We start from the raw sequence: 23,702 nt of genomic DNA, 5'->3' as shown, positions 1-23,702 counted from the left end.
GTGTGTGTGTGGGGGGGGGAATGGGCTAAATGGGTGAAGGGCATTAAGGAGGGCACTTGGGAAGAACACTGGGTGTCATGGCAAGCAATGAATCACTGGGCTCTACACCTAAAACCAATAGTAAACTGTATGTGAACTAACTTAATTTAAATACATAAATTTAAAAACAAAAGTTAAGTTCACTCATTGTAATTTAACGTTTTGTGTCTTTATCTCTGCTTCTTTTTATTTTAGGTTGATTCAACCATTCGTTCTTCCTCTCCAGTGCTATCCTCTCCAACTTTTTCTCAAGCCTCCTTTCAACACAAAGATGAAATCATAAATCATCTGTGTGTGTACACATTATAAGAAAGAAAAATGTGTGCACACACACATACACACACATAAGACACAACCACTACACTTGAATGGTTTCCTTGGAGTAAAAAATGTATATCCATGCATTTCATTCTTTCCTTACATTTCACTGGAAGTTATGTTGAGCATCCACTCTGCCTTCAGAAATAAGGAAAGAGAGGCTTAGGGAGTTTATAATCTTAAGAATTACCTAACAACGCAGTTAAAGCTTAAATTATACACAAATGGAAACTTGCACTATGTGCTATGAATTTTCGTGTAGCTCATTTAATTCATCAAACTGTACCCTTTAAATATGTGGTGTATTGTGTGTAATTATACTCTGATTAATTAACTGGGAACATATCTATGGTGCAGGCTAAGGGTTGGATAGAGAGCACAGATAGATGATTCTCCTTTACAGGTTTGGGAGATAGCTCTTCTAACAGGGAAGGAAAACCAATGTTACATACGGGTGTAGGAACACTGGGATTCAATGCAAAGAATTCACATGATAATTCATCTTATTTATAAATAGAAGAATAACCTGCACATAGAAATGTAGTAATAAGACCACAAATTGGCTGAGACAGTAGAACACTACAACCACATACAGCATCAGGGATGAGCCCTAGAAACACAACAGAGAGATTCGCACAAGACCACAGATGCATGAGGAGCCCAGCAGAGATGAGAGATGCTTCCCGGAGGTCCTGGGTGGCTCAGTCCCTTAAACGTCTGACTTTGGCTCAGGTCATCATCTCAAGGCTTGAGGGTTCAAGCCCTGTATCAGGCTCTGTGCTGACAGCTCAGAGCCTGGAGCCTGCTTCAGATTCTGTGTCTCTGCCCCTCCCCCACTCGCGCTCTGTCTCTCTGTCTCTCAAAAATAAATAAATGTTAAAAAGAAAAAGAAAGAAATGCTTCCCGATATGATCCCGTTTGATGCTAAAGGTATCATCGATGAGGAGAACAAAAGCAAGAGAAATGTAGCTAAACGTCAGTGTCCTTACAACTTGCAGCCCACTGACAAATCCCTGAGTCACGTCCAGGAACTCGAGGCTGCGTTAATGTTAACGTTTTATTAGACAAGAAAAGCAACCTTATCTTGACAAGAGCCAAACCTCTATGGCCCCGTAAACCTCACTTTCAGCATAAAGGAATTCCTTAGAAACATGCTATCTCTACTCCCCTCCTCCATAAACTTAAAAGTATATGATCAGTCATTCTTTACAATACCAGTGTAGCTCTTTCTGCCCATGAGTCCTATCTCCAAGCTCTAATAAACGCACCTTTTTGCATCATAAAAAGTCTCAAGAATTCTTTCTTCACCATTGTGCTCCGCATCCCCACATCATTATGATATCCCATTTGATAAGAACAGCCTGTTTGTTATACAGCAACAACTGGCTGACACAATCACCCCAGCAAACAGACTTGAGGTGATCAGACATGTGCTGCTTTTTATTTGTGGCATATGGTCCGATAATTGAGAGTGGTTGTCATCCTTCTGTGGTTCAAGTCTATTTCCCGTGACTTGATGAACAAGTGACTATATGTAGGCTCCCCTCAAGGTAATGGGGAGAGTTTGTAGGACATGCACGTTTGTGCAGAAGACCTGGGGACCCTGAACCACATGCCAACAGGACATCCAGCTCTCATATGAAGCATCCTCTGGTCATGCAGGTGGGAGAGATTTCAGAGCAAGACAGAGGTACGAAATGGATGGGGCTGATACTGTTCCTTTGCCAACCCTTAGCATTTGTGACAAAAGTTAAGAAAAGTGAGTTATTTTATGTATAATATCAGGAAGTGTCATATTAACAGGTAGCATTGGAAGTTCTCAAGTAGAAATAGGAAGAAAATTCCATGATAAAGCATAGAAGACACTGAGCAATCCTTCGCCTCAAAAACTAAATCCCTTCAGCTGTGGACACAAATGTTCTATGCTTCAATAAGTCGATGCACAGGATCAACTGTTAAAGAAAGAAAGAAAGAAAGAAAGAAAGAGAGAAAGAAAGAAAGAAAGAGAAAGAAAAAAAGAAAAGAAAGAAGGAAAGAAAGAAACTTGTGTAGTAACAGATAGTGTTTTGAAATTTTGCCTCCTCATATTTATGGTCGTCCCGACACTAAGAATATATTCGGTTGATCAACTTATTTAAGTTTGTCTTTCCATATAGACTCCACTGGGAGATATATTATGCTGAACAAGTTTTATCAGGGGCTATGGTAGGCTTCCTGGACACCGCGCTGAATAACAGAGAAAAAACAGGAGACCGATTAGGAAATACAGTAGCATGTTTTTTAGAGTAAGTGCCTGACATTAAGCTTTTGATTATAATGTAAATGCCTGAAATTAAGCTTTGGATTTCTGGGACATCCATTTGAAAACAGCCATGTTGAACAAACATATTGTCAGGTGTATGACACAATTACCAAATTAGCACTCGGACCGCCCCAGCCAGGAAGTTCCTGTTGACAAAGCCCTGGGTAACTAATATAACTGCCCTTGAGTGACCTTGCTTTTCCCCTTCAGCTGCTGAAATCTGCTCCTATAAAACTGTCCAGTAAGGTGTGAACCCGCAACCCCCTAGCCACTCTGGCCAAGGTCCTCAATAAAGCCAGATCCCTCAGCGGTGCTCCCAGTGTCTGTCAATCTCTGTCTCCCTTTCTCAGACCTCTCCAAATGGCCTTTGGTCATCCCATGTGCCCTCCGGGATCTGTGAGTAACAGGCATTGCTTTTTTAGAGTTCTCTGATGGTGGTGCCGAGGTGTGTCTTCTGATCACAATAAGAACCCGAGGGCCAGTGAGTCACAGCATAAACTCTGGGAATGTCCACAAGCACATGGGCACGGGTGAGTGCCGGGGCTTTCCTAGCCAGAGCATTGTGGTGTCAGTAGCCAGAGGCTTAAAGGGAACACTGTTAGAGTCCACGTCATCAGTAGGAATGCTTAGGTTGTGATGTAAAAAGACTGACAGACACAAGGTGAAAACTTTGGTTTGTATGTTCATCTACAATAAAATTGTGGAGAGGGCTTAGGGGCCAAGTGTAGCTTTTTCCATATGAAGACTATAACTCATGATTATGTTCTTGGAAAATCTAGGGGAGATTTACTTCTCGTGGGATAAGTCATTTGAAAAGAAATTATTTTTAAGAAATACAACTTGTCCCATTAGATACAGAAATTTCCAGGCATTTATGTTCTAAGGCTGGGGAAAACATTGGGGACATATGAAAATGGACAAAGGGGAAACTATGTCAGACAGAGCAGAAGCTTGATAAAGTGAGTTCCTTAAATGTATAGAGAAGTTGAAAGCAAACAAGTGGAAATTCCAGGAGAAAAACAGAAGGAGCAGATTCTCCTGCCAAAGTCTATTCAAGGAAGAACAGTTCTTGGTTCTGAGGCTCTGCCCTGCAATCATGGACACGTCTCCAACCCCAAGACAGTTCAGTTGGCCATTACATCACTTGAACCCCAACAATTCTTTTCAGAGCACTCTTTATGTCTCTGTTCCTCAGGCTGTAGATGAAGGGGTTCAGCATGGGCGTGACCACCGTGTACATCACCGAGGCTGTGGCACTTGAGTGGGAGCTCTGGGTAGCAGCAGAGCTAAGGTACACGCCAAGCATCGTACAGTAAAATAAACACACAACCGACAGGTGAGATGCACAGGTGGAAAACGTTTTGAACTTGCCCTTAGCTGATGCAATCCCACGTATAGAGGAAACTATCTTGGAATAAGAGTAAAGGATCCCGGCAAAAGGACCACCACCCAGCAGGACAGCTGCAAGATACATCACCACGTTATTAAGAAAGGTGTCAGAACAGGCAAGCTGGAGCATCTCATTGAGTTCACAGAAAAAGTGGGGAATTTCTACCTGTGTACAGAACGACAGCCGCAACATCATTAAACTCTGTAACAAGGAATTCAGGACACACATGATCCAGGACACCAGAACCAACAGCCCACAAAGCTGGGGGTTCATGATGATCGTGTAGTGGAGGGGGTGGCAGATGGCCACAAACCTGTCATAGGCCATCACACTCAGGAGGAAGACGTCCATCACAGCAAAGAGTATGAAAAAATAAATCTGTGTGATGCAGTCCTCATAGGTTATGACTTTGTTCTCAGTCTGGATGTTCACCAGCATCTTTGGGATGGTGGTGGAGGTGAAGCAGATGTCTACAAAGGACAGGTTGGCCAGGAAGAAGTACATGGGCGTGTGGAGGCGGGAGTCAGAGCTGACGGCCAGGATGATGAGCAGGTTGCCAAACACAGTGATCAGGTACATGGAGAGGAAAAGCCCAAATATGAGGGGCTGCAGTTCTGGTTCTTCTGAAAATCCCATAAGAAGAAATTGTGAAGTTCCTGTATCATTTCCTGGGTCCATGTGGTGGAGGTGACTACCAGTAAAGGGGAAAATAACATGACAAAACTTCACATGGGCCTGGCCCACATTGTTCGAATGCTACCATGTATTTCCAGTCAATAAAATAATTTCAATATTTTGTGAATGGATCTGGGCCCCTTGAGGGGATCACCATTTCCTCTCTGATTAGTAATTTTCATCCCAACATCAGTTGTTCCCCCAATGGCCAGGTATCATAGAGTTAATAAGAAATTATTTCATGCATTTGAGGAATATATGGAGTGTCAACCATGCTGTCAGCATTTTCAAGTCATAAGGTAGAGGGTGTTGAAGAGGAATGGTACCTTCAATTCAATGATGGTGACTGGATATACACACATATAGAAATGAGATAATTCTGAGATAGGAACAGAGGCTATGAAGAAAATGAAGGCAGGTAAAAAGAGAGAGTGGATGGAGTGTTATGTTGGGTGTTCGGTCAAGATTGGCTAAGAAGGTGACATTTAAGCAGAGACTTGAAGGAAGAAAAAAAACATCCTGGAAAGTGGAAAAGGGTCAGCCAGTGCAAAGGCCCTGAGGAGGCATTATTTTTTTTTTCCAGAAAATCAAGGCTCAGAAGGAAGCCAGTGTGTTGAGGGGAATGGACAAGAGGTAATTGTTGTGAATTTCCTGAAGACATGTGGCCTCACAGCTGGTTAAGGTTCAAGACACAGGGAGCTCCTTGCCCACACTATGTACCTTTTGCACTTTATTCATCTGGTTACTGTAGTGTCCTGTCTGTGGAACATCTCTACTCAGTATCACACCCAACATCCTGAGAAAACACTTCAGGGGTAGTCGCATTGAAGGAGGTTGGAATTTTTAACAGGTAGCAAAGGGGCACTTTCTAATTTTGCTGTCAGAATTGTGAAGTGTTATAACACCCTGGGAGACTGTGCAGACATTTACAAATATTAAAATACATGGGGCACCTGGATGGCTCAGTCGGTTAAGGGTCTGACTTCAGCTCAGGTCATGATCTCATGGTCCGTGGGTTTGAGCCCCGTGTTGGGCTCTGAGCTGACAGCTAAGAGCCTGCAGCTTGCTTCAGATTCTGTGTTCCCTCTCTCTCTGACCCTCCCCTACTAACGTTCTGTCTCTCTCAAATAAACATTAAAAAAATACAGATATTCTTAGGGCACCTGGCTGGATCAGTTAGTGGAACTCACAAGTCTTGAGCTTGGGGTTGTAAGTTCAGGTCCCATGTTGGGTGTAGAGATTACTTAAAAAGTAGTACTTGTTGGGATGAGCACTGGGTGTTGTATGTAAGCCAATTTGACAATAAATTATATTCATAAAAAAAGATAATAGTAACAATATGGCAACCATTAGACTTTTAAAAAATTAAAAAGATAGTGTCTTAAAAAATACACATATTCTTTATCTCATGATTTCTCAGTCTCTGCAGTGTGGACATTCCAGACCAGATCCTTCTCTGTAGTGGGGTGTGTCCTGTGCATTGTAGGACGTTTAGAGCATCCCTGGCCTCCGTGCACCCCTCCCCAGTGTGACAGCCCAAAATGTCTCTGAACATTGCTCATTATCCCCTGGAGGACAAAAAACCCTTTGGTTAAGAAACATAGTTTATCCATTTTAAAATATTTTGTAACATTGATATAATAGTAATTTAATGAGAAAAAATATGTGACAGTATCAAAAGTGTAAATGGCACAGCCACACCATGAAATGTCCTGCAGGTATTGAAATCATGAATCGGGGGGGGGGGGCCTGGGTGGCTCAGTCGGTTAAGTGTCCGACTTCAGCTCAGGTCACGATCTCGTGGTCCCTGAGTTCGAGCCCCGCGTCGGGCTCTGGGCTGATGGGTCAGAGCCTGGAGCCTGCTTCCGATTCTGTGTCTCCCTCTCTCTCTGCCCCTCCCCCGTTCATGCTCTGTCTCTCTCTGTCTCAAAAATAAATAAACGTTTTAAAAAAAATCATGAATCAGGGGCACCAGGCTGGCTCGGTCGGCAGAGTGTGCAAGGTGTATGTGTGCATCACATAGAAAAATTTCAAAAGAAATGAAGACTTTTGAAAGAAAGAGAAAGAGTGAAAATGCACTTCGGGTAAGCAGAATGGCTCAAAACCACTGCATGAAACAAAATTGAAGGAAGACCCTAAACCAACTTCTGAAGAAAGCGAGTTAAAAGAATAATAATTTAATGATCTAAATTAGATGGCCAAGGACTTGGGATAAAAGAGTATGAAAGAGTCTTTTCACGTGGAGAGAAAGCGATATCTCAAGTTTTAATTTTATCTCATATAAACATATGTGGACCAATCATGTTTATGGAGGGTAAAAGTGATTCATCAAACATAAAAAAAATGCCTTCCAAGTGATGTACTTTCAATTTTGGAAATAGACCCAATAATAAAGGGCCAAAAAGAACAATAGAGGAATACAGAGTTGTGAAAACTAGTTGGAAATATGTAGAAAGGGTATTTTAAGAGCATAAGTATGCAGAAAGACATTTACTGTCATTTTTGTGGAAAGGAGCTCTTCACAAGTGAAGAATGTTAAGGTGACAGTATACTTCTTTCAGAAAAAAAAGAAAAAAGAAAAAAAAAGAGAAAGAAAAAAAAAGCGGCGGAGAGAGTATATTATGACTAAGTCTCAGAGTTTACCACACAAAATTTACACACTCTCACACATTCTTCACAAATAATTCTACACATCATAAAAAAGCAAAATGTCAAGGAGCCAAGTTGGTGAAAAAAATGGCAATTTTTTGTTCGACAGAATGGAATAAAAACCAGGAATACAACCACTCTGACCCCACTATGCAAACAGCAAGGATTCCCACAGACAATTTTCAATAGAGAAAGTGAGTGGCTAGCTAACCCAGAATATATTCAGACTCATAGGTATTGAGCTAATTGTAAAGGAAGCTCTTTAGCATATCCCTTTTCACACGATTCATTTAAAATTTTTCTTTTTTAAAAAAGTGTTTATTTTGATAGAGAGACACAGAGAGAGAGAGAGAGAGAGAGATTGAGAGAGAGAGAGAGCTAGTGAGCACAAGCAGGGAATGGGCAGAGAGAGAGAGGACAGAAAGGGGCTCTGTCAGGGCAGAGTCCAACTATGGGACTTCAATCCTATGACACCTGAGATCACGACCTGAGCCAAAATCAAGTCAGACACTCAACTGACTGAGCCACCCAGGTGCCCCTAAAAATTTTCATTTGAATACTCAAGAGAGAGAAGGTGCTGTGATATGCCTGCTTCATGTAGGCATGATGTACCCCTTTTGCAGGATGTACTTGGGAGAATTCTTTCATCTGGATTTTTCTCATCAGTACGGAAATGTAATCTAATATGTCCTACCTTAAAAATGAAAAGACATGTCCTCACTCAGTGTATGTCCCTCCATAGCTCATATTTGACTTTTCTACTCTGGTTAATTGCAAAGATCCTTGGTCTTAGGTTCTACTTTTATGTTTCCCATGCCTGGTCTGGGTGGGTTTCCATTATTATCATTTAGTTGTTAATGTTGAACCTTGCATTTCTGAGTTTAATGTTTACTTCTATTTATAGCATCATAAATACAACAATCAATCAATTTACTAATCAAGCCGGCAAACAACTACAGCAAAGTCTCAGCTCTGGCCAGGCTAGATTGGCTCTCGGGTGACCTCTGGAAAATGTTCTTGACTTTCATTCTCTTGACCTTCTCCTGCAGTACTTACTGGGATGTAAAACTCATCTAGATGGGGTCTCTGAGAGGAGGGTCTCTACATGCAACTCAAAACAGCTACCTCATTGGATGGTGGAGGATGAAGCTCTGTCCCAGACGCGACAGCAGGGATGGGTGAAACTTCAGTGTCCCATCCAGACGTAGGACTGCAAAAGAAACGACCAGGTCTTGTCCAGCCTGATGTTGTACACACTGTGGGGCTGCAGCAGAGGAGGTATTTGCAGCCTCTTAATTCTGCTCATTAGGCACATTTCACTGTTGTTTCTCTCACCGTTAGGCACATGATTCCCCTGTGGGACACCTATGTGGACAGAGGTAATTATTCCTGTTGAATTTCTGTTCCTAGGAGACCAGGCGATAAGCCATCTGAAACCAGTCTTTCTTACTCTTTTTCTATTACTTCTTCTGCCTTTCAGAGATCTAAACTCCCAGCACCTTATCCCAATCCACAATGAACATTTTCTCCTATTGAAGACTGAGAAATAGGTCTTATTGGATTCTTGGATTCTTCAAAGCATTGATTGTGGTGGAGACACAGCCCCTGACATCTCTAGCAAGTAACTTTTCCTCTTTTCAACAGAGATGTTAAGTTTGTTCCTTTGATACAAAACCTCAGGCACTACACCCATGGGCTTCATGACAATTTTTCCCAAACAATTAGGGATTTCACACTTATATCACAAGTTCAGAGCCAGTACTTAAAATGCCATTATAAAATGTTTGTTTATTGTAAGAGATATATTCAGATCTTTTTATACACTATAATCTGGATTCAGAAGCTTCTAGGAATTGTCTGATTTAATTTTTATAAAAGTCTATTCTGTGAGGAAGTACTATTGTGAACTCCATTCCCCATGGGGAAATGGGGCTTGAAGAATTTAGTGATCTTCTCAAGGTTATGGTTTCAGAAAGGGGTAGCTGTTGATTGGATTCTGTCAGGGTGCTCCATTTTTCAAACTCTGTGCCCATGGTTCCCACCCAGAGATGAGTCTTTCCCCCTGGGTATATTTGACAATGTCTGAGGGATGCTACTAAACACCTGTGGTGAGCAGGACAGCTCCCAACACAAATAATCATCCTGCCTCAAAGGCCAAATTGAGAATGTGTGAAAACCTACTCTAGCCCAGCGCTTCTGCAACCTCAAGGTGCATATGAATCACCTAGGATCCTGGTTTAAATGCAGATTCTGATTTTGCAGGTGATGGTGGGCCCAGGATATGGTGTATCTAACAAGCTCCTGAATGATATTGATACTGTAGGTCCTGGTCCGTGGACCACTCTTTGAGTAGCAAGGCTGCAGTCCTGGGATAGAGCAAGGTGCAGGTGGTTGTAGGTCTTCTTCACGACATAAATTGTGTTTGTATAAAATTTGGAATGACAAGTGTATCCGGTCATTCTAGGCGCTGTGATAAATTCCGTGTTTGTTTCTTTTATATAAGGGCCGTCAAATGACACCAAATAAAATACTTTGGAAAAGACTTTCTAGCAGGCAGAATGAGAGCCTCCTGAAGTTGTCCACATTCCAATCCTTGGAAACTTTGAATAAGTTATTTTTTAGAGTAAAGGGGGAGAATAGAGTAGCAAATAGAGCAAGATTGGTAATGAGCTGACCTTAAACTAAGATTGACCAAGATTATGCAGGTGGAGCTAACATAATCACCATGGTCCTCCAAACATAGGAGAGGGAGGCAAAATAGTTGGGTCAGAGAGAGATGTGAGGATGCCATTTTGCTGGCTTTGAAGATGGAGAAAGGGCAATGAGCCAAAGGATGCTTGTTGTCCCTAAAAACCACAATAGGAAAGAAAACAGTCTCTCCTCGAGCATCCATGAAGGAACCAGGCTCTGCAGACATCTTGATTTTAGCTCGTGGAGACTTATTTCAGGCTTCTGACCTCTAAACTGTAAGAGAATAAGTTTGTGTCTTTTGAGCCTCTAGTGTGTTATTTGTTAGAGCAGAAGTAAGATATTCATGTAATAAAATTGTTTTGGAGGAAAGTGAATTTCATTCTCCCAGTTAATTCATTTTTATTCTCTTGGGTGAGGGAATTTTGTGTTGAAATCCAACCTTAACTGGAGGGAAAAAAGTCAATTTGGAGCTTCTGCTTCATTGCTTAAATGGAATGGAAAAAGTGAACTCCCCATTGGTCAAATATAAACATGACTCACTCACACATTCACTCACTCACTCACTCACTCACTCATTCACTCATTCACTCTATCTATCCATGCATCTATTTATTTATTTTAAACATAATTTCTATGTCCAATGTGATGTTCGAACTCATGACCCTGAGATAAGGAGTCACATGTCAAGGCACCAAGTTGACTCATCCATGAATCACGTGACTCTTGATCTCAAAGTTGTGAGATCAAGCCTCACGTTGTGTGTAGAGATTACTTAAAAATAAAATCTTATAAAAACGAGGTACATACCCCACAAACTGAACCAACCAGGCACCCCTCAACTTTAGTCTTAAATATGAATTCTCACTTTGAGACCTTTGTGCTTTAAGATAAGAAAAAGTAATTCATTACTAAAATTAAGTTCATCTATTCTAGTTAAAATTTTTTTTAATGTTTATTTTCGAGAGAGAGAGAGAGAGAGCAAGTATGATCAGGGGAGGGGCAGAGGGAGAGAGGGAGACACAGAATCCGAAGCAGGCTCCAGGTTTGGAGCTGACAGCACAGGGCCCAATGTGGGGCTCGAACCCATGAACTGTGAGATCGTGACCTGAGCTGAAGTCAGACCCTTAACTGACTGAGCCACCCAGATACCCCTTACCCATCTACTTTAAATTTTGTCTAAATTTCTACATTCTTTTAATTCCATGCTAATTCAAACATTCACTGTTTTGATTTCTATCCTCTCCAAATGTCCTTTCAATATAAAAGATAGGATTATTGTGTCTGTGTCATACATTCATGCGTAAGAGTGTATTTGTATGAAGTAATGTATAAATGCATACATATGTAAAGGTACATACGCTCCCTACCTATGAAAGACTTGTTGGATGCACCAAATATTTCCAGATACTTATTTATTACTAACAACATCTACTTGAATTAGGTTTATAAACCCACATCACCATCAGAAAGAAGAAAACAGAGGTTTCAGGTTGATTACAGTTTTTACAATTATGTAACAGAGCTTTAAACGTTTGGGCACTTTCTTAAGTTATATTTAAAAGGACTTATTCAGTATGTACTCTTAATTTTTGTATGATTCCTTTAATTCAGAAAATTTTGCATTTGGTTATTATTTTTTTTATGCTAAAAATGTTTACATTTTAGTTTTAAAGAGAGAGAGCAGGGGAGGGGCAAAGAGAGGAGACAAAAGATTTCAAGCAGGCTCTGTGCTGTCAGCACAGAGCCCAATGTTAGGCTCGATCCCATGACCATGAGATCATGACCTGAGCCGAAATCAACAGGTGGTTACTTAACTGACTGAGCCACCTAGGTGTCCTCAGAAATTGCTGCATTTAAGTATGTTTAATTTATTGTATGTCATTGTATTTCAACAAATTATGAGAAAAAATCTGTTATAACCAATAAATGAATTCAGCAGGGCACAAAGTCAACATACAAAAATTGGTTGCATTTCTGTACACTAATAACAAATGACCACAAAGAGAAATTAAGAAAACAATCCCATTTACTACTGCATCCACAAGAATAAAATATCTAAGAATAAACTTAACCAAGGAGGGAAAACACCTGTACACTGAAAAGTATACGACATTGCTGAAAGAAATTAAAGAAGACACACATAAACGAAAGGATAGGCCCTGCTCATTGATTGGAAAACTTACTACTGTTAAAATGTCCATATACCCACATTCATCTGTGGATTCAGTACAACCCCTGTCAAAATTTCAACATCACTTTTTAGAGAAATAGGACAAACACTTGTAAAATTTGTATGGAATCACGAAAGACCCCTAATATCGAAGCAAACTTGAAACAGAAGAGCAAAGCTGGAGGCATCATGGTCCCTGATTTCAAACTATATTACAAAGCTATGGTAACCAAAACAGAATGATATTGGCATAAAAAACACAGATCAGGGGCGCCTGGGTGGCGCAGTCGGTTAAGCGTCCGACTTCAGCCAGGTCACGATCTCGCGGTCCGTGAGTTCGAGCCCCACGTTGGGCTCTGGGCTGATGGCTCAGAGCCTGGAGCCTGTTTCCGATTCTGTGTCTCCCTTTCTCTCTGCCCCTCCCCCGTTCATGCTCTGTCTCTCTCTGTCCCCAAAATAAATAAACGTTGAAAAAAAAATTAAAAAAAAAAACACAGATCAGTGGAATAGAATAGAGAGCCCAGAAACAAACCCACATATATATCATTAATTTGTTTACGACAAAGGAGGCAAGAATATTCAATAAGGAAAGAACAGGCTCTTCAGCAAATGGTGTTGGATAAACTGGAGAGCCTCATGCAAAAGAACGAAACTGGACCACTGTCTTACACCACAGGCAAAAAGTAACTCAAAATGGACTGAGGACTTAAATGTAAGACCTGAAGCCATAAAGCTCCTAGAAGAAAACATATTGGTCTTGGTAATGATTTTTAGGATTTGACATCAAAAGCAAGAGAACAAAAGCAAGAATAAACAGGGTCTACATCAAACTAAAAACTTGTGCTGGCACAGGAAACCATCAGCAAAATGGAAAGGAAACCGCCTGAATGGCAGAGAATATTTGCAAATCATATATCTGATAAGAGGTAACTATCCCAAGTATATAAAGAACTCAATAGCAAAGAACAAACAGGGAGCCTAGCTCAGCAAGATGGCACCACCCATGCTGTTGTGTCCCTTCTCCAAGTTGCTGGATCTGGTCAGGCTCTCAAATGGCTCTTTAATGCCATCAAAGTTCTATGTTCAGGAGCTGCCACAGGACAGACCTGACTGGCTGAAAGTTGGACTGACCTTGGGTACCTCCACCTCTTGTGGATCTATCTGATCAAACAACATAATAAAGATGTTTTAGAGTATAAAAGAAGATGTAGGTTGGAATAAGTGATTGAAACACTAGTACAATATACTCCGTATAGTGATGGCACCAGTCCTTTTGGATTCACCAACCTGTTGAGTTGTGAACACGAGAGAAAATGTTGCATGTGGACGAATATCCAATTAGCATTTGTGAATGAAGAATAATGAAGTGAAAAAATAAAAACAAAAACAAACAACCTGATTAAAAAAATGGGGAGAAGATCTGAATAGAAATTTTTCCTATGAAGACATACAGATGGCCAACAGGTACGTGAAAAGATGCTGAACATAACTAATCCTAACCTATACAGGATGCATCAGCCAGATCTATTATAGGTACATGAAAAGATGCTGAGCATCACTAATCCCCAGGGAAATAAAAATCAAAACTACAATGAGATATCAACCTCATGCCTCTTAGCATGGATAGTATCAAAAAAACAAGAAACAACAAGTGTTGTTGCGGCTGTGGAGAAGAGGAATCTCTCATGCCCTGTTGGTGGGAATGTAAACTGGTGCAGCCACTCTGGAAAACAGTGTGGAGGTTCCTTGAAAACTTAAAAATAGAACTACCATGTGATTGAGCAATTCTACTTCTGAACATTTATCTGAAGAAAACAAAAACACAAATTTGAAAAGATATACACACCCTCATTTCATTGCAACATGGTTTACAATAGCCAAGACATGGAAACAAGCTAGATGTTCATTGGTGGATGAATGGATAAAGAAAGTGTGCGGTACTGGGCAATGTATGGAAGTGTCACTAGACTGTATGCCTGAAAATAATATAACACTCTGTTAACTATACTAGAATTAAAGTAAGAAAGAAAATAGAATAGAAATTGTGATACACACACACACACACACACACATATTATCCAGCCATAAAAATTAGTGAAATCTTGGACAACTGATGGACCTTGAGGGTATTATGCTAAGTGAAATAAGTCAGACAGAGGAAGATAAATACCATATGATCTCACTTACATGTGGGATCTTAAAAATAAGACAAAACCAAATCAAGCTTATGGATACACAGAACCCATTGGTAGTAGCCTGAGGTGGGTGGTATCCTGGGGAGTGGATGAAAAGGGCACAAGAGTCACAAGGTACAAATTTCTAGGTATAAAATGAATAAGTCAAGGGGGATGTCATGTACAACCTGGTGACTATAGTCAACAAACTATTATATATTTGACAGTAGCTAGAAGAGGGGATCTTGAAAATGCTCATGATGAAAATAGGTTTGTAAGTAAATACTGTGATAGATGTTAACTGAGTTTATTGTGATCACTTTGCAATATATACAAATATTGAATGATTGCATTGTACACCGGCAACTAATACAATGTGATGTCAATTACACTTTAACAAGCTCAACAACAACAACGATGATGATGATGAGGGACAGTGCATCCATAACATTGGCGCAGGTATGAATCACAAGTATCACGGACCCAGATGTGTACTGCGGGCATTCTTAGCCTGTGGCCTCATTGTCAGTGCATTGAGGCTTACGGGGACAATGATAAAATCAACGTTATCAGGAAGAGTGGTTAAGGAATAAACAAGACTGATGACAGAGCCAAAGTGAAAATCGTGACTTCCTATTTTCCTCTATGGCGAAATTACATAAACGGCCTTAGATGCCAAGTGTAGTTTTATCCATCTGAATAAAACAACTCAGGATTGATTATTCCTTCAGGAAGTCTAGACAAATTGTACTTGGCATGATATATGTCATTTATGAAGTAACCGTTTTTCAGAAATCAAAGTTGTCCTGTAAAAGACACGGAAATTTTCAAATATGTCCGATCCAAAGTCAGAACTGTGGGAAGGCATGAAAATGGACCAAGGGAAAAACTTGTATGTGTCTTAGAGCAGAAAGCTTAGTAAACTGAGTTTTCTGAAATTGTACAGAGAAGCTGACTTCTAAGAAATGGAAATTTCGGGAAATACATAAGAGCAAATTCTGTGTCACAATGATCAAAGAATCATGGCTTTGACCCTGCAATCAAGGGCACTTCTTCACCAGCAGGACGATGGTCCCTTTTGTCCCTGCCATCCTGAAGGATCTCCTCAGAGCTCCCTTTATGTCTTTGTTCCTCAGGCTGTAGATGAAGGGGTTCAGCATGGGCGTGACCACCGTGTACATCACCGAGGCTGTTGCACTTGAGTGGGAGTTCTGGGTAGCAGAGGAGATAAGGTACCCTTCCAGGACCGTGCAATAAAATAAGGAGACAACTGAGAGGTGAGACGCACAGGTGGAAAATGCTTTATACTTGCCCTGAGCTGATGGGATTCTACGTAGAGAGGAAATAATCTTAGAGTAAGAGTAAAGGATCCCAGCAAGGGGACCACCGGCCAGCAACACAGTTGAAATATACATCACTGTGTCGTTCAGAAAGGTATCAGAACAGGCAAGCTGGGTCATCTGATTGAGTTCACAGAAAAAGTGAGGGATTTCTGAGTTTGTACAGAAGGACAATCGCAGCACCATTAAGCTTTGTAACAAGGAATTAAGGACACTCGTGATCCAGGACACCAGAGCCAGCAGTCCACAGAGCCGGGGGTTCATGATGACCGTGTAGTGCAGGGGTTGACAGATGGCCACGAAGCGGTCATAGGCCATCACGGCCAGGAGAAAGTTGTCCCAGCCTGCAAAGAGTGTGGAAAAATAGATCTGGCTGATGCATCCTGTATAGGTTATAATTTTAGTCTGTGTCTGTATATTTACCAACATCTTTGGGATGATGGTAGAAGTGACACAAATGTCCACAAAGGACAGGATGGAGAGAAAGAAATACATAGGCGTGTGGAGGTGGGAGGCAGAGCTGACAGCCAGGATGATGAGCAGGTTTCCAAAGACACTGATCAAGTACATGGAGAAGAAAAGTCCAAATATGAGGGGCTGTAATTCTGGTTCATTTGATAATCCCAGAAGAAAAAATTCTGAAATTTGGGTATCATTGCTTGGTCCCATGTGGTGGTGGTGGTGGTGGTGGTGACTAGAAATCAGGGAAAAAAGATTAATGTTAGCACAACCAGACACTAGTAACAGGGCAAAAAGGCTATAAATACAATGACATGTGGGAAAACAATCAGGCATAAAAGAAAGCGATGGGGTGTTTTCTTTACAGGGAGTTCAGAAAGATCTACGCACAAGGTGACATTTGAAGAGAGACCTCATTGAGAGAGACCATGTGGTTATCAGGCTTTTCCCACCTCCAGCTACAGTATTTAGGAAAGAAAGGGTATTAGTGAGGCTCTCGACATCAAGTTATCATTACTCTAAAGAAGATAGAAAAATATCCAAATCCCAATTGGTAACATTCCTATGAATGTGTAAATGTGGCATTCTATTTTAATATGACCATTCTGTCCTGAATTTAGAGAAGTATAAAAAAGCTCAAAAGGAGACAGAGGAAAGGAAGAGGGGGCAGAGAGATCTCATAAGCCCAGGTGGTCCCTGAGAGATTTTGATGACGAGAAATCTTCCTTGGTTCTCACTGCTTTGTAACCCTATCAATAGCCACTTGATGTCCAAGATAACTAATAAAGCAGCAAAAACCAATTTCTCTCAAAGAGAGATGAGTGATATACTGATGGTGTCAAGACACCTTTACGTATGAACATCCACTTGAAATTTGAGTAAAAGGAATGAATCCCCAATGGACAATAGGAAATATACAGCATACAAATTAGTGGGGATTTATCAAGGTGAAATGGTGACAAACTTTCCTAAGTGATATTAGATGCACAATTTTGGAATCGGTAAATGAGCTTTGAATCTTGGATCTACCACGTTGGATTCAAACATTAGCTGTTTGAATTTGGGGAGACAACTAGTTCATTCTAAAATGTTGATATTCTCACTGAAATAGTGGGAGTACTGGTATCCGTCCTCTTAACGTGGTTGACAGATTGAGTGACTATAAATAAAAAGTTCAGCATAGATCCTTCCTGTTAGCATATGAATGGTTATTCTCTTTGTTGAGTTGTGTGTGTATGCATGTGTGTGTGTGTGTGTGTGTGTGTGTGTGTGCATCCACGTGGATTTGTATGTTTGCATGTGCACACATGTTTGATCATAATTCAAAGGCATGTCTATTGTGGACACTAAAAAATATTGGAATCCACTGCTATAATGGGAAAAATAGTTTTAGTAAAAGGCCATTGTCTGCTCATGTGGGAAAAAAGCAGTGTGAATGGAGAGTCCATTATAGGAGCCAGGTTGTCGAGAGAAAATATAGTGAGTGTGGGTGCTGATGTTAAGTCAGACTCCAGGGAGCCCGGGCTGATGACTCCACTTGCCTGGTCATGGTATCCACCTCAGGCCCCTGACCTGATTGTTATTAATGTACCTATTCCCTGTCTATTTGACCACGCTTGTTTTTATGTGTCCCAACAGTGGATGTGGCTGGCCCTTTCCTCACTTTCCTTGGTGGTATTCTTTCCTTTGTTATCTCGGGATAACAACAATAAAACAACAATAAAAACACTCAGATCCCGGTACAGAAAAGCAACATACTTGCCAAAAAAATTGCATATAGGAAGTAAGTGGCTAACAAAGTCTAAAACCTATTCAGCCTCCTTGGTAATAAAATAATGGCTAAAATGTTCCTTGGCATAGCCCTTCATGCGTAGTAAGTCTATATTTTTTTTTTTCTGTTGAATATCAATGGGAGAGTTGATACTGTGATTATATGTCTCACAACCTGCTGTCACAAGGGAGTATTTACCTTCAGGAGCGCATATCCTTCTGACAAATTCAGAACAAGCCAAATGCACCCCAAATGAAAAAAATTGTAAAATGCTCCCACTCCATGCTCGTATCTCCAAGCCTATACTCTGTTTTGCTACCTCCGTAGCTACAAAACTCCTTGGATGTGTTTTCATTTCACTGGAACCACTTTATACCCCTCCCCCCATTCCTTCCTCAGTCTCATCCAACTGGACTTCCACTCTCACCACTCATTGTCAACAATGATCCTTGTATTGCTGAGTCCAATGAACACTTATTTTTAAAAATCTTTTAAGTATAAAAAACAAAAAGTAAAAATACAACAAAAATTAAAAAAGGGGGCTCCTGGGTGGCTCAGTTGGTTGAGTGCCCAACTCTTGGTTTCAGCTCAGATCATCAACTCACGGTTTGTGAGTCAAGTCCTGTGTTGGCTCCACACTGACAAGTGTGGAGCCTGGTGGGAATTTTCTCTCTCTGTCTGCCCCTCCCTGGCTCACTCTCTCTGTCTTTATCTCAAAATATATAAATAAACTTAAAAATTTTTAAAAATAAATTAAGTAAATTATTTTCAAATTTCATAGTCAACTTAGTAAAGAAAAATCTCTCGGCCCTGGGACATGCCAGTTAGGCTCTCAGGTGACCTCAGGGAAAGGTCTCAGGTTCCATTCTCTCTGATGCTTTCCTGAAATACCTGCTGAGCTCTTGGACTCAAGAGTCTATAAGAAGAGCATCTCTGATTGGAGGTCTGGAATTTTCCCTGGATGGTCGATGATGGAAACCAAGGCTCTGTTCCCAGACAGGACAGCAGGAAGGAGCGAAGCATTGGTCCCCCAGCCAGACTTAGGAATCCGAGAGCAACAACCATGTCCTGTCCTGCACAAGGATCACCATGGTTAGGACGGCAGAGGAGATATTTATAGCTCCCTGTGTCTGCTCATTAGGTGCTGTTTCCATTGTTAGTCCCACGCTGGAGCACCTTGTTTCCCTCTGGGCCACTGGTCTGGACAGAAAAGAATTTTTTTTCCTGCTAATTCTCTGTTCCCAGGAGACCAGATTAGAAGTCAGGTGAATCTGACTTTTGTTATTTCTTCTCCATGCTCTTTCTGGCCTTCCAGAGGTCTAACCTCCTTACATCTTACCCCAATTTTGAGTTAACGTTTTCTCCAAATCTAAGACTGAGGGACCTGCCTAACCAGGTCTCATGGACCTCCAAAGTATTGTCTTATGGCAGAGATGACTTCCCGGTTTCTCTAGAAAATTGCTATTCTCCTCTCAATAAGAGAGAGAGAGGTATGTTAATGTGCAATAAGCAAATGGGTACCGTGCTCTTGTGTTCATGATGTTTTTGACTAACCAATGAAGTGATTCATGCTGGTGACACAAATTGAGAGCTGCCATTTGGTGCTCCATGTAAAAAGTTTGTTAATTATATGATATATTTAAATCTTTTTATGCACCATACACTGAGCTCAGGAACCTATGGGGATTCCTTATTTCATTTTTACAAAATCCACTCTTCTTAAAAAAAAATTAGATTTTTTTTAGTTCACATACAGTGTAATACTGGTTTCAGGAATAGAATTTGGTGATTCTTCACTTACTTAAAACACCCACTGCTCATCTCAAAGCATCCTGCTTTATCCCTGTCACCCATCTAGCCCATCCCCCACTTTCTTCCCTCCTTCATCCCTCATTTGTTCTCTGTAGTTAAGATTCTCTTCTGGTTTGTTTCCCTTTCTTCTCTCCCCAACCCAAATGTGGGTGGAGCTAGAATGCATTATGCTGAGCAAAGTAAGCCAATCAGAGAAAGACAAATACTGTATCATTTCACTCATGTGGGATTAAAGAAAAGTCCACTCTTATTAAAGTAAAGTTCTAAAAGTGGGGCTCAGAAGTGTGGAATGACCTGCCCAGAGTTATGAACTAGGGCAGAAAGATCTTTGACTGGAAATCCACCAAGATATTTCCAGTTCTCAAGCGCTAGGTCAGTGGCTCTCAACCAAGGGCGATTTTGCTTTCAGACAACACTTGACAAGATAAGGGAGAAATTTTTGGTTGTCATAACTAGGGAGGTCCCACTGGCACCTAGTGGGTTCAGGCCAGGAATGCTGCCCCATGTCATACAGTGCACAGGACGGCCCCCACCACAGAGAATTATCTAGCACAGTGTCAACAGTGGAGAAGTTGAGAAACACCACTCTAGACCAGAACTTCTCCAACATTAATGTATTTATGAATCACTTGGGGATCCTGTTCAAATCTGGACTCTGATTTGGCAGGGCATGGGTGGGGCTCAGAGATCCTGTAATTGTAACCATTTCTCAGTAGGTACTGATGCCACCCATCTGGTCTGTGGACCCATCTTTGAGTAGTAAGGCTATTTTAGTAGTAAGGTATTTTTAGATCTTTCCTACCAAGAACTGGAGCTCTACCTCCAGGTCTGAGGTTAGGTGGTCCAATGATGGACTCAGTAGGCGAGCTTGTGCATGCTCAAGTTTATACGTGTCTCTTGAGTATTTCCCTCATGAGCTGTGCTGCCTTTGGGGAGGGATGATGCCAGATAGAAGAGATGCACAGGGCAAGGTATGGGGAGAGGGTGTGGAGCTTCCATTCCTTCTGCAGGCATGCCACTCTACCTGTCTCCATGTGTTCACCAACCTGAAAACTCTCTGAACCCTCCTTTTGGGTTTTATGGAAGCTTCATGATGTAGATACAACTGATTGTATCATTGGCTATTGCTGCTTAGATTCAATCTCCAGAGACTCTCCCATCCCTACAGGTCAGGGGGTGGCATGTGAAGTTCATATTCTAGTCATATGATTAGTCCTCCTGGCAAGCAGCCCCTCTCCTCAGATGTTTTCCCAAAGTCACTCCATTATCCTGACAGAAGACATTTTTCTTTTAAAGTTTATTTATTTATTTTGATGGAGAGAGAGAGAGAGAGGGAAAACATCCTCATGTTAGAGGGGCAGGGGCAGAAAGGGAGAGGGCAAGGGAGAATCCCAAGCAAGCTCCACACTGTCAGAGCAGAACCCAATGTGAGGTTCCAACTCTTGAATGGTGAGATCTTGACCTGAGTTAAAATTATGAGTTGATGCTTCACTGACTGAGCCACCCAGGTGCCCCTCTGATGGAAGACGACTTTATAACTCTCATCACTTACGATATTGGAAGAATTTTAGGAGCTATGGATCAGAAATGGGGATGTAGACCAGATATATATATATATATATATATATATATATATATATATATATATATATATATATTTTTTTTTTTTTTTTAATTTAAATCCGAGTTAGTTGACATATAGTATAAAAATGATCAGAAATAGAATTTAATGATTCATTACTTATATAGAACCCCAGGGCTCATCCCGGCATTGCCCTCCTTAATGCTCACCACCCATTGAGCCCATTGCATCACCCACCACCCCACAAGCAACCCTGTTTGTTCTCTGTATTTAAGACTGTCTTTAGTTTTGTCTTGCTCTCTGTTTTTATCTCATTTTTGCTTCCTTTCCCCTATGTTCACTCATTCCACATGAGTGAAGTTATTTGTCTTTCTCTGACTGACTTATTTTGCTTAGGATAATACCCTCTAGTTCCATCCACGTTGTTGTAACTGGCAAGATTTCGTCCTTTTTTTTTTTTTTAAATTTTTTTTCAACGTTTTTTATTATTTATTTTTGGGACAGAGAGAGACAGAGCATGAACGGGGGAGGGGCAGAGAGAGAGGGAGACACAGAATCGGAAACAGGCTCCAGGCTCCGAGCCATCAGCCTGGAGCCCGACACGGGGCTCGAACTCACGGACCGCGAGATCGTGACCTGGCTGAAGTCGGACGCTTAACCGACTGCGCCACCCAGGCGCCCCGATTTCGTCCTTTTTGATTGACGAGTAATATTCCATTGTATATATACACCACATCTTTTTTTTATCCATTCATCAGTCAGTGGGCATTTGGGCTTTTTCCATACTTTGGCTATTGTCAATAGTGCTGCTATAAACATTGGGGAGCATGTGCCCCTGGCACTTTTGAACCCTTTGGATAAATGCCTAGTTGTGCAATTGCTGGGTCATAGGGTAGTTCTATTTTTAATTTTTTGAGGAATCTCCATCCTGTTTTCCAGAGGGGTTGCACCAGTTTGCATTCCCACCAGCAGTGCAAAAGTATTCCTCTTTCTCCACATCGTGGCCAACAACTTATGTTGCCTGAGTTGTTAATGTTAGCCATTCTGACAGGTGTAAGGTGGTATCTCACTGTGGTTTTGATTTGTATTTCCATGATGATGAGTGATGTTGAGCATTTTTTCATGTGTCTGTTAGCCATCTGGATGTCTTCTTTGGAGGAGCGTCTATTCATGTCTTTTGCCCATCTCTTCACTGGATTATTTGTTTTTTGGGTGTTGAGTTTGAGAAGTTCTTTATAGATTTTGGATACTAGCCCTTTATCTCATACATCGTTTGCAAATATCTTCTCCCATTCCATCAGTTGCCTTTTAGTTTTGTTAATTGTTTCCTTCACTGTGCAGAAGTATTTTTTATCTTGATTGGGTCCCAATAGTTCATTTTTTCTTTTGTTTCCCTTGCCTCCAGAGACATGTCAAGTAAGAAGTCGCTGCGGCTGAGGTCAAAGAGGTTGTTGCTTGTTTTCTCCTCTATGACTTTGATGGCTTCCTGTCTTGTGTTTAGGTCTTTCATCCATTTTGAATTTATTAATGTGTATGGCGTAAGAAAGTGATCCAGGTTCATTCTTCTGCATGTCACTGTAGAGTTTTCCCAACCCCATTTGCTGAAGAGTCTCTCTTTTTTCCAATGGATATTCTTTCTTGCTTTGTCAAAGATTAGTTGGCCATACATTTGTGGGGCCATTTCTGGGTTCTCTGTTCTGTTCCATTGATCTATGTGTCTGTGTTTGTGCCAGGACCATACTGTCTTGATGATTATAGCTTTGTAATACAGCTTGAAGTCCGAAATTGTGATGCCTCCAGCTTTGATTTCCTTTTTCAGGATTGCTTTGGCTATTTGGGGTCTTTTCTGGTTCCATACAAATTTTAGAATGGTTTGTTCTAGGGACACCTGGGTGGCTTAGTTGGTTAAGCATCTGACCTTGACTCAGGTCATGATCTTGCAGTTCATGGGTTTGACCCCCACATTAGGCTCTGTGCTGACAGCTCAGAGCCTGGAGCCTGCTTCAGATTCTGTATCTCTCTCTCTCTCTCTCTCTCTCTCTCTCTCTCTCTCTCTCTCACACACACACACACACACACACACACACACTGTCTCTCTTTCAAAAATAAATAAACATTAAAAAAGGATTGTTTGTTCTAACTCTGTGAAGAATGCTGGTGCTATTTTGATTTGGATTGCATTGAATTTATAGATTGCTTTGGGTAGAATTGATATTTTAACAATATTTGTTCTTCCAATTCAGAGGCATGCAATTTTTTCAGGGTTTTTTTGTGCCTTATTCAATTTCTTTCATAAGCTTGCTATAGTTTTCAGTGTATAGATTTTTTAT

At 41.0% G+C, this 23,702-nt stretch overlaps 2 protein-coding genes and 1 pseudogene across 2 annotated transcripts; 1 reads left to right on the top strand and 2 right to left on the bottom strand.

Annotated features, from left to right (window-relative positions):
• Positions 1-3,794: 3,794 nt before the first annotated feature.
• Positions 3,795-4,727, bottom strand: LOC101085956 (olfactory receptor-like protein OLF4). Its single transcript, XM_006928537.3, has one exon. The coding sequence runs from the start codon at positions 4,725-4,727 to the stop codon at positions 3,795-3,797; it is 933 nt and encodes a 310-aa protein (XP_006928599.2).
• An 8,394-nt stretch (positions 4,728-13,121) lies between these two features.
• Positions 13,122-15,886, top strand: LOC123382462 (annotated as a pseudogene).
• On the bottom strand, positions 15,449-16,417 carry LOC101085443 (olfactory receptor 7A17-like). Its single transcript, XM_045042175.1, has one exon. The coding sequence runs from the start codon at positions 16,415-16,417 to the stop codon at positions 15,449-15,451; it is 969 nt and encodes a 322-aa protein (XP_044898110.1).
• Between the last annotated feature and the right edge of the window lie 7,285 nt (positions 16,418-23,702).

The sequence above is a fragment of the Felis catus genome, chromosome A2, assembly GCF_018350175.1.
Source record: "Felis catus isolate Fca126 chromosome A2, F.catus_Fca126_mat1.0, whole genome shotgun sequence".
NCBI lineage: Eukaryota > Metazoa > Chordata > Mammalia > Carnivora > Felidae > Felis > Felis catus.
Note: the sequence above shows the minus strand (reverse complement) of the source record. Positions and strands in the feature narration are given on the sequence as shown.

Coding starts and splice junctions, on each gene's coding strand:
- LOC101085443 (XM_045042175.1), bottom strand. CDS start 16,417: ATGGGACCAAGCAATGATACCCAAATTTCAGAATTTTTTCTTCTGGGA.
- LOC101085956 (XM_006928537.3), bottom strand. CDS start 4,727: ATGGACCCAGGAAATGATACAGGAACTTCACAATTTCTTCTTATGGGA.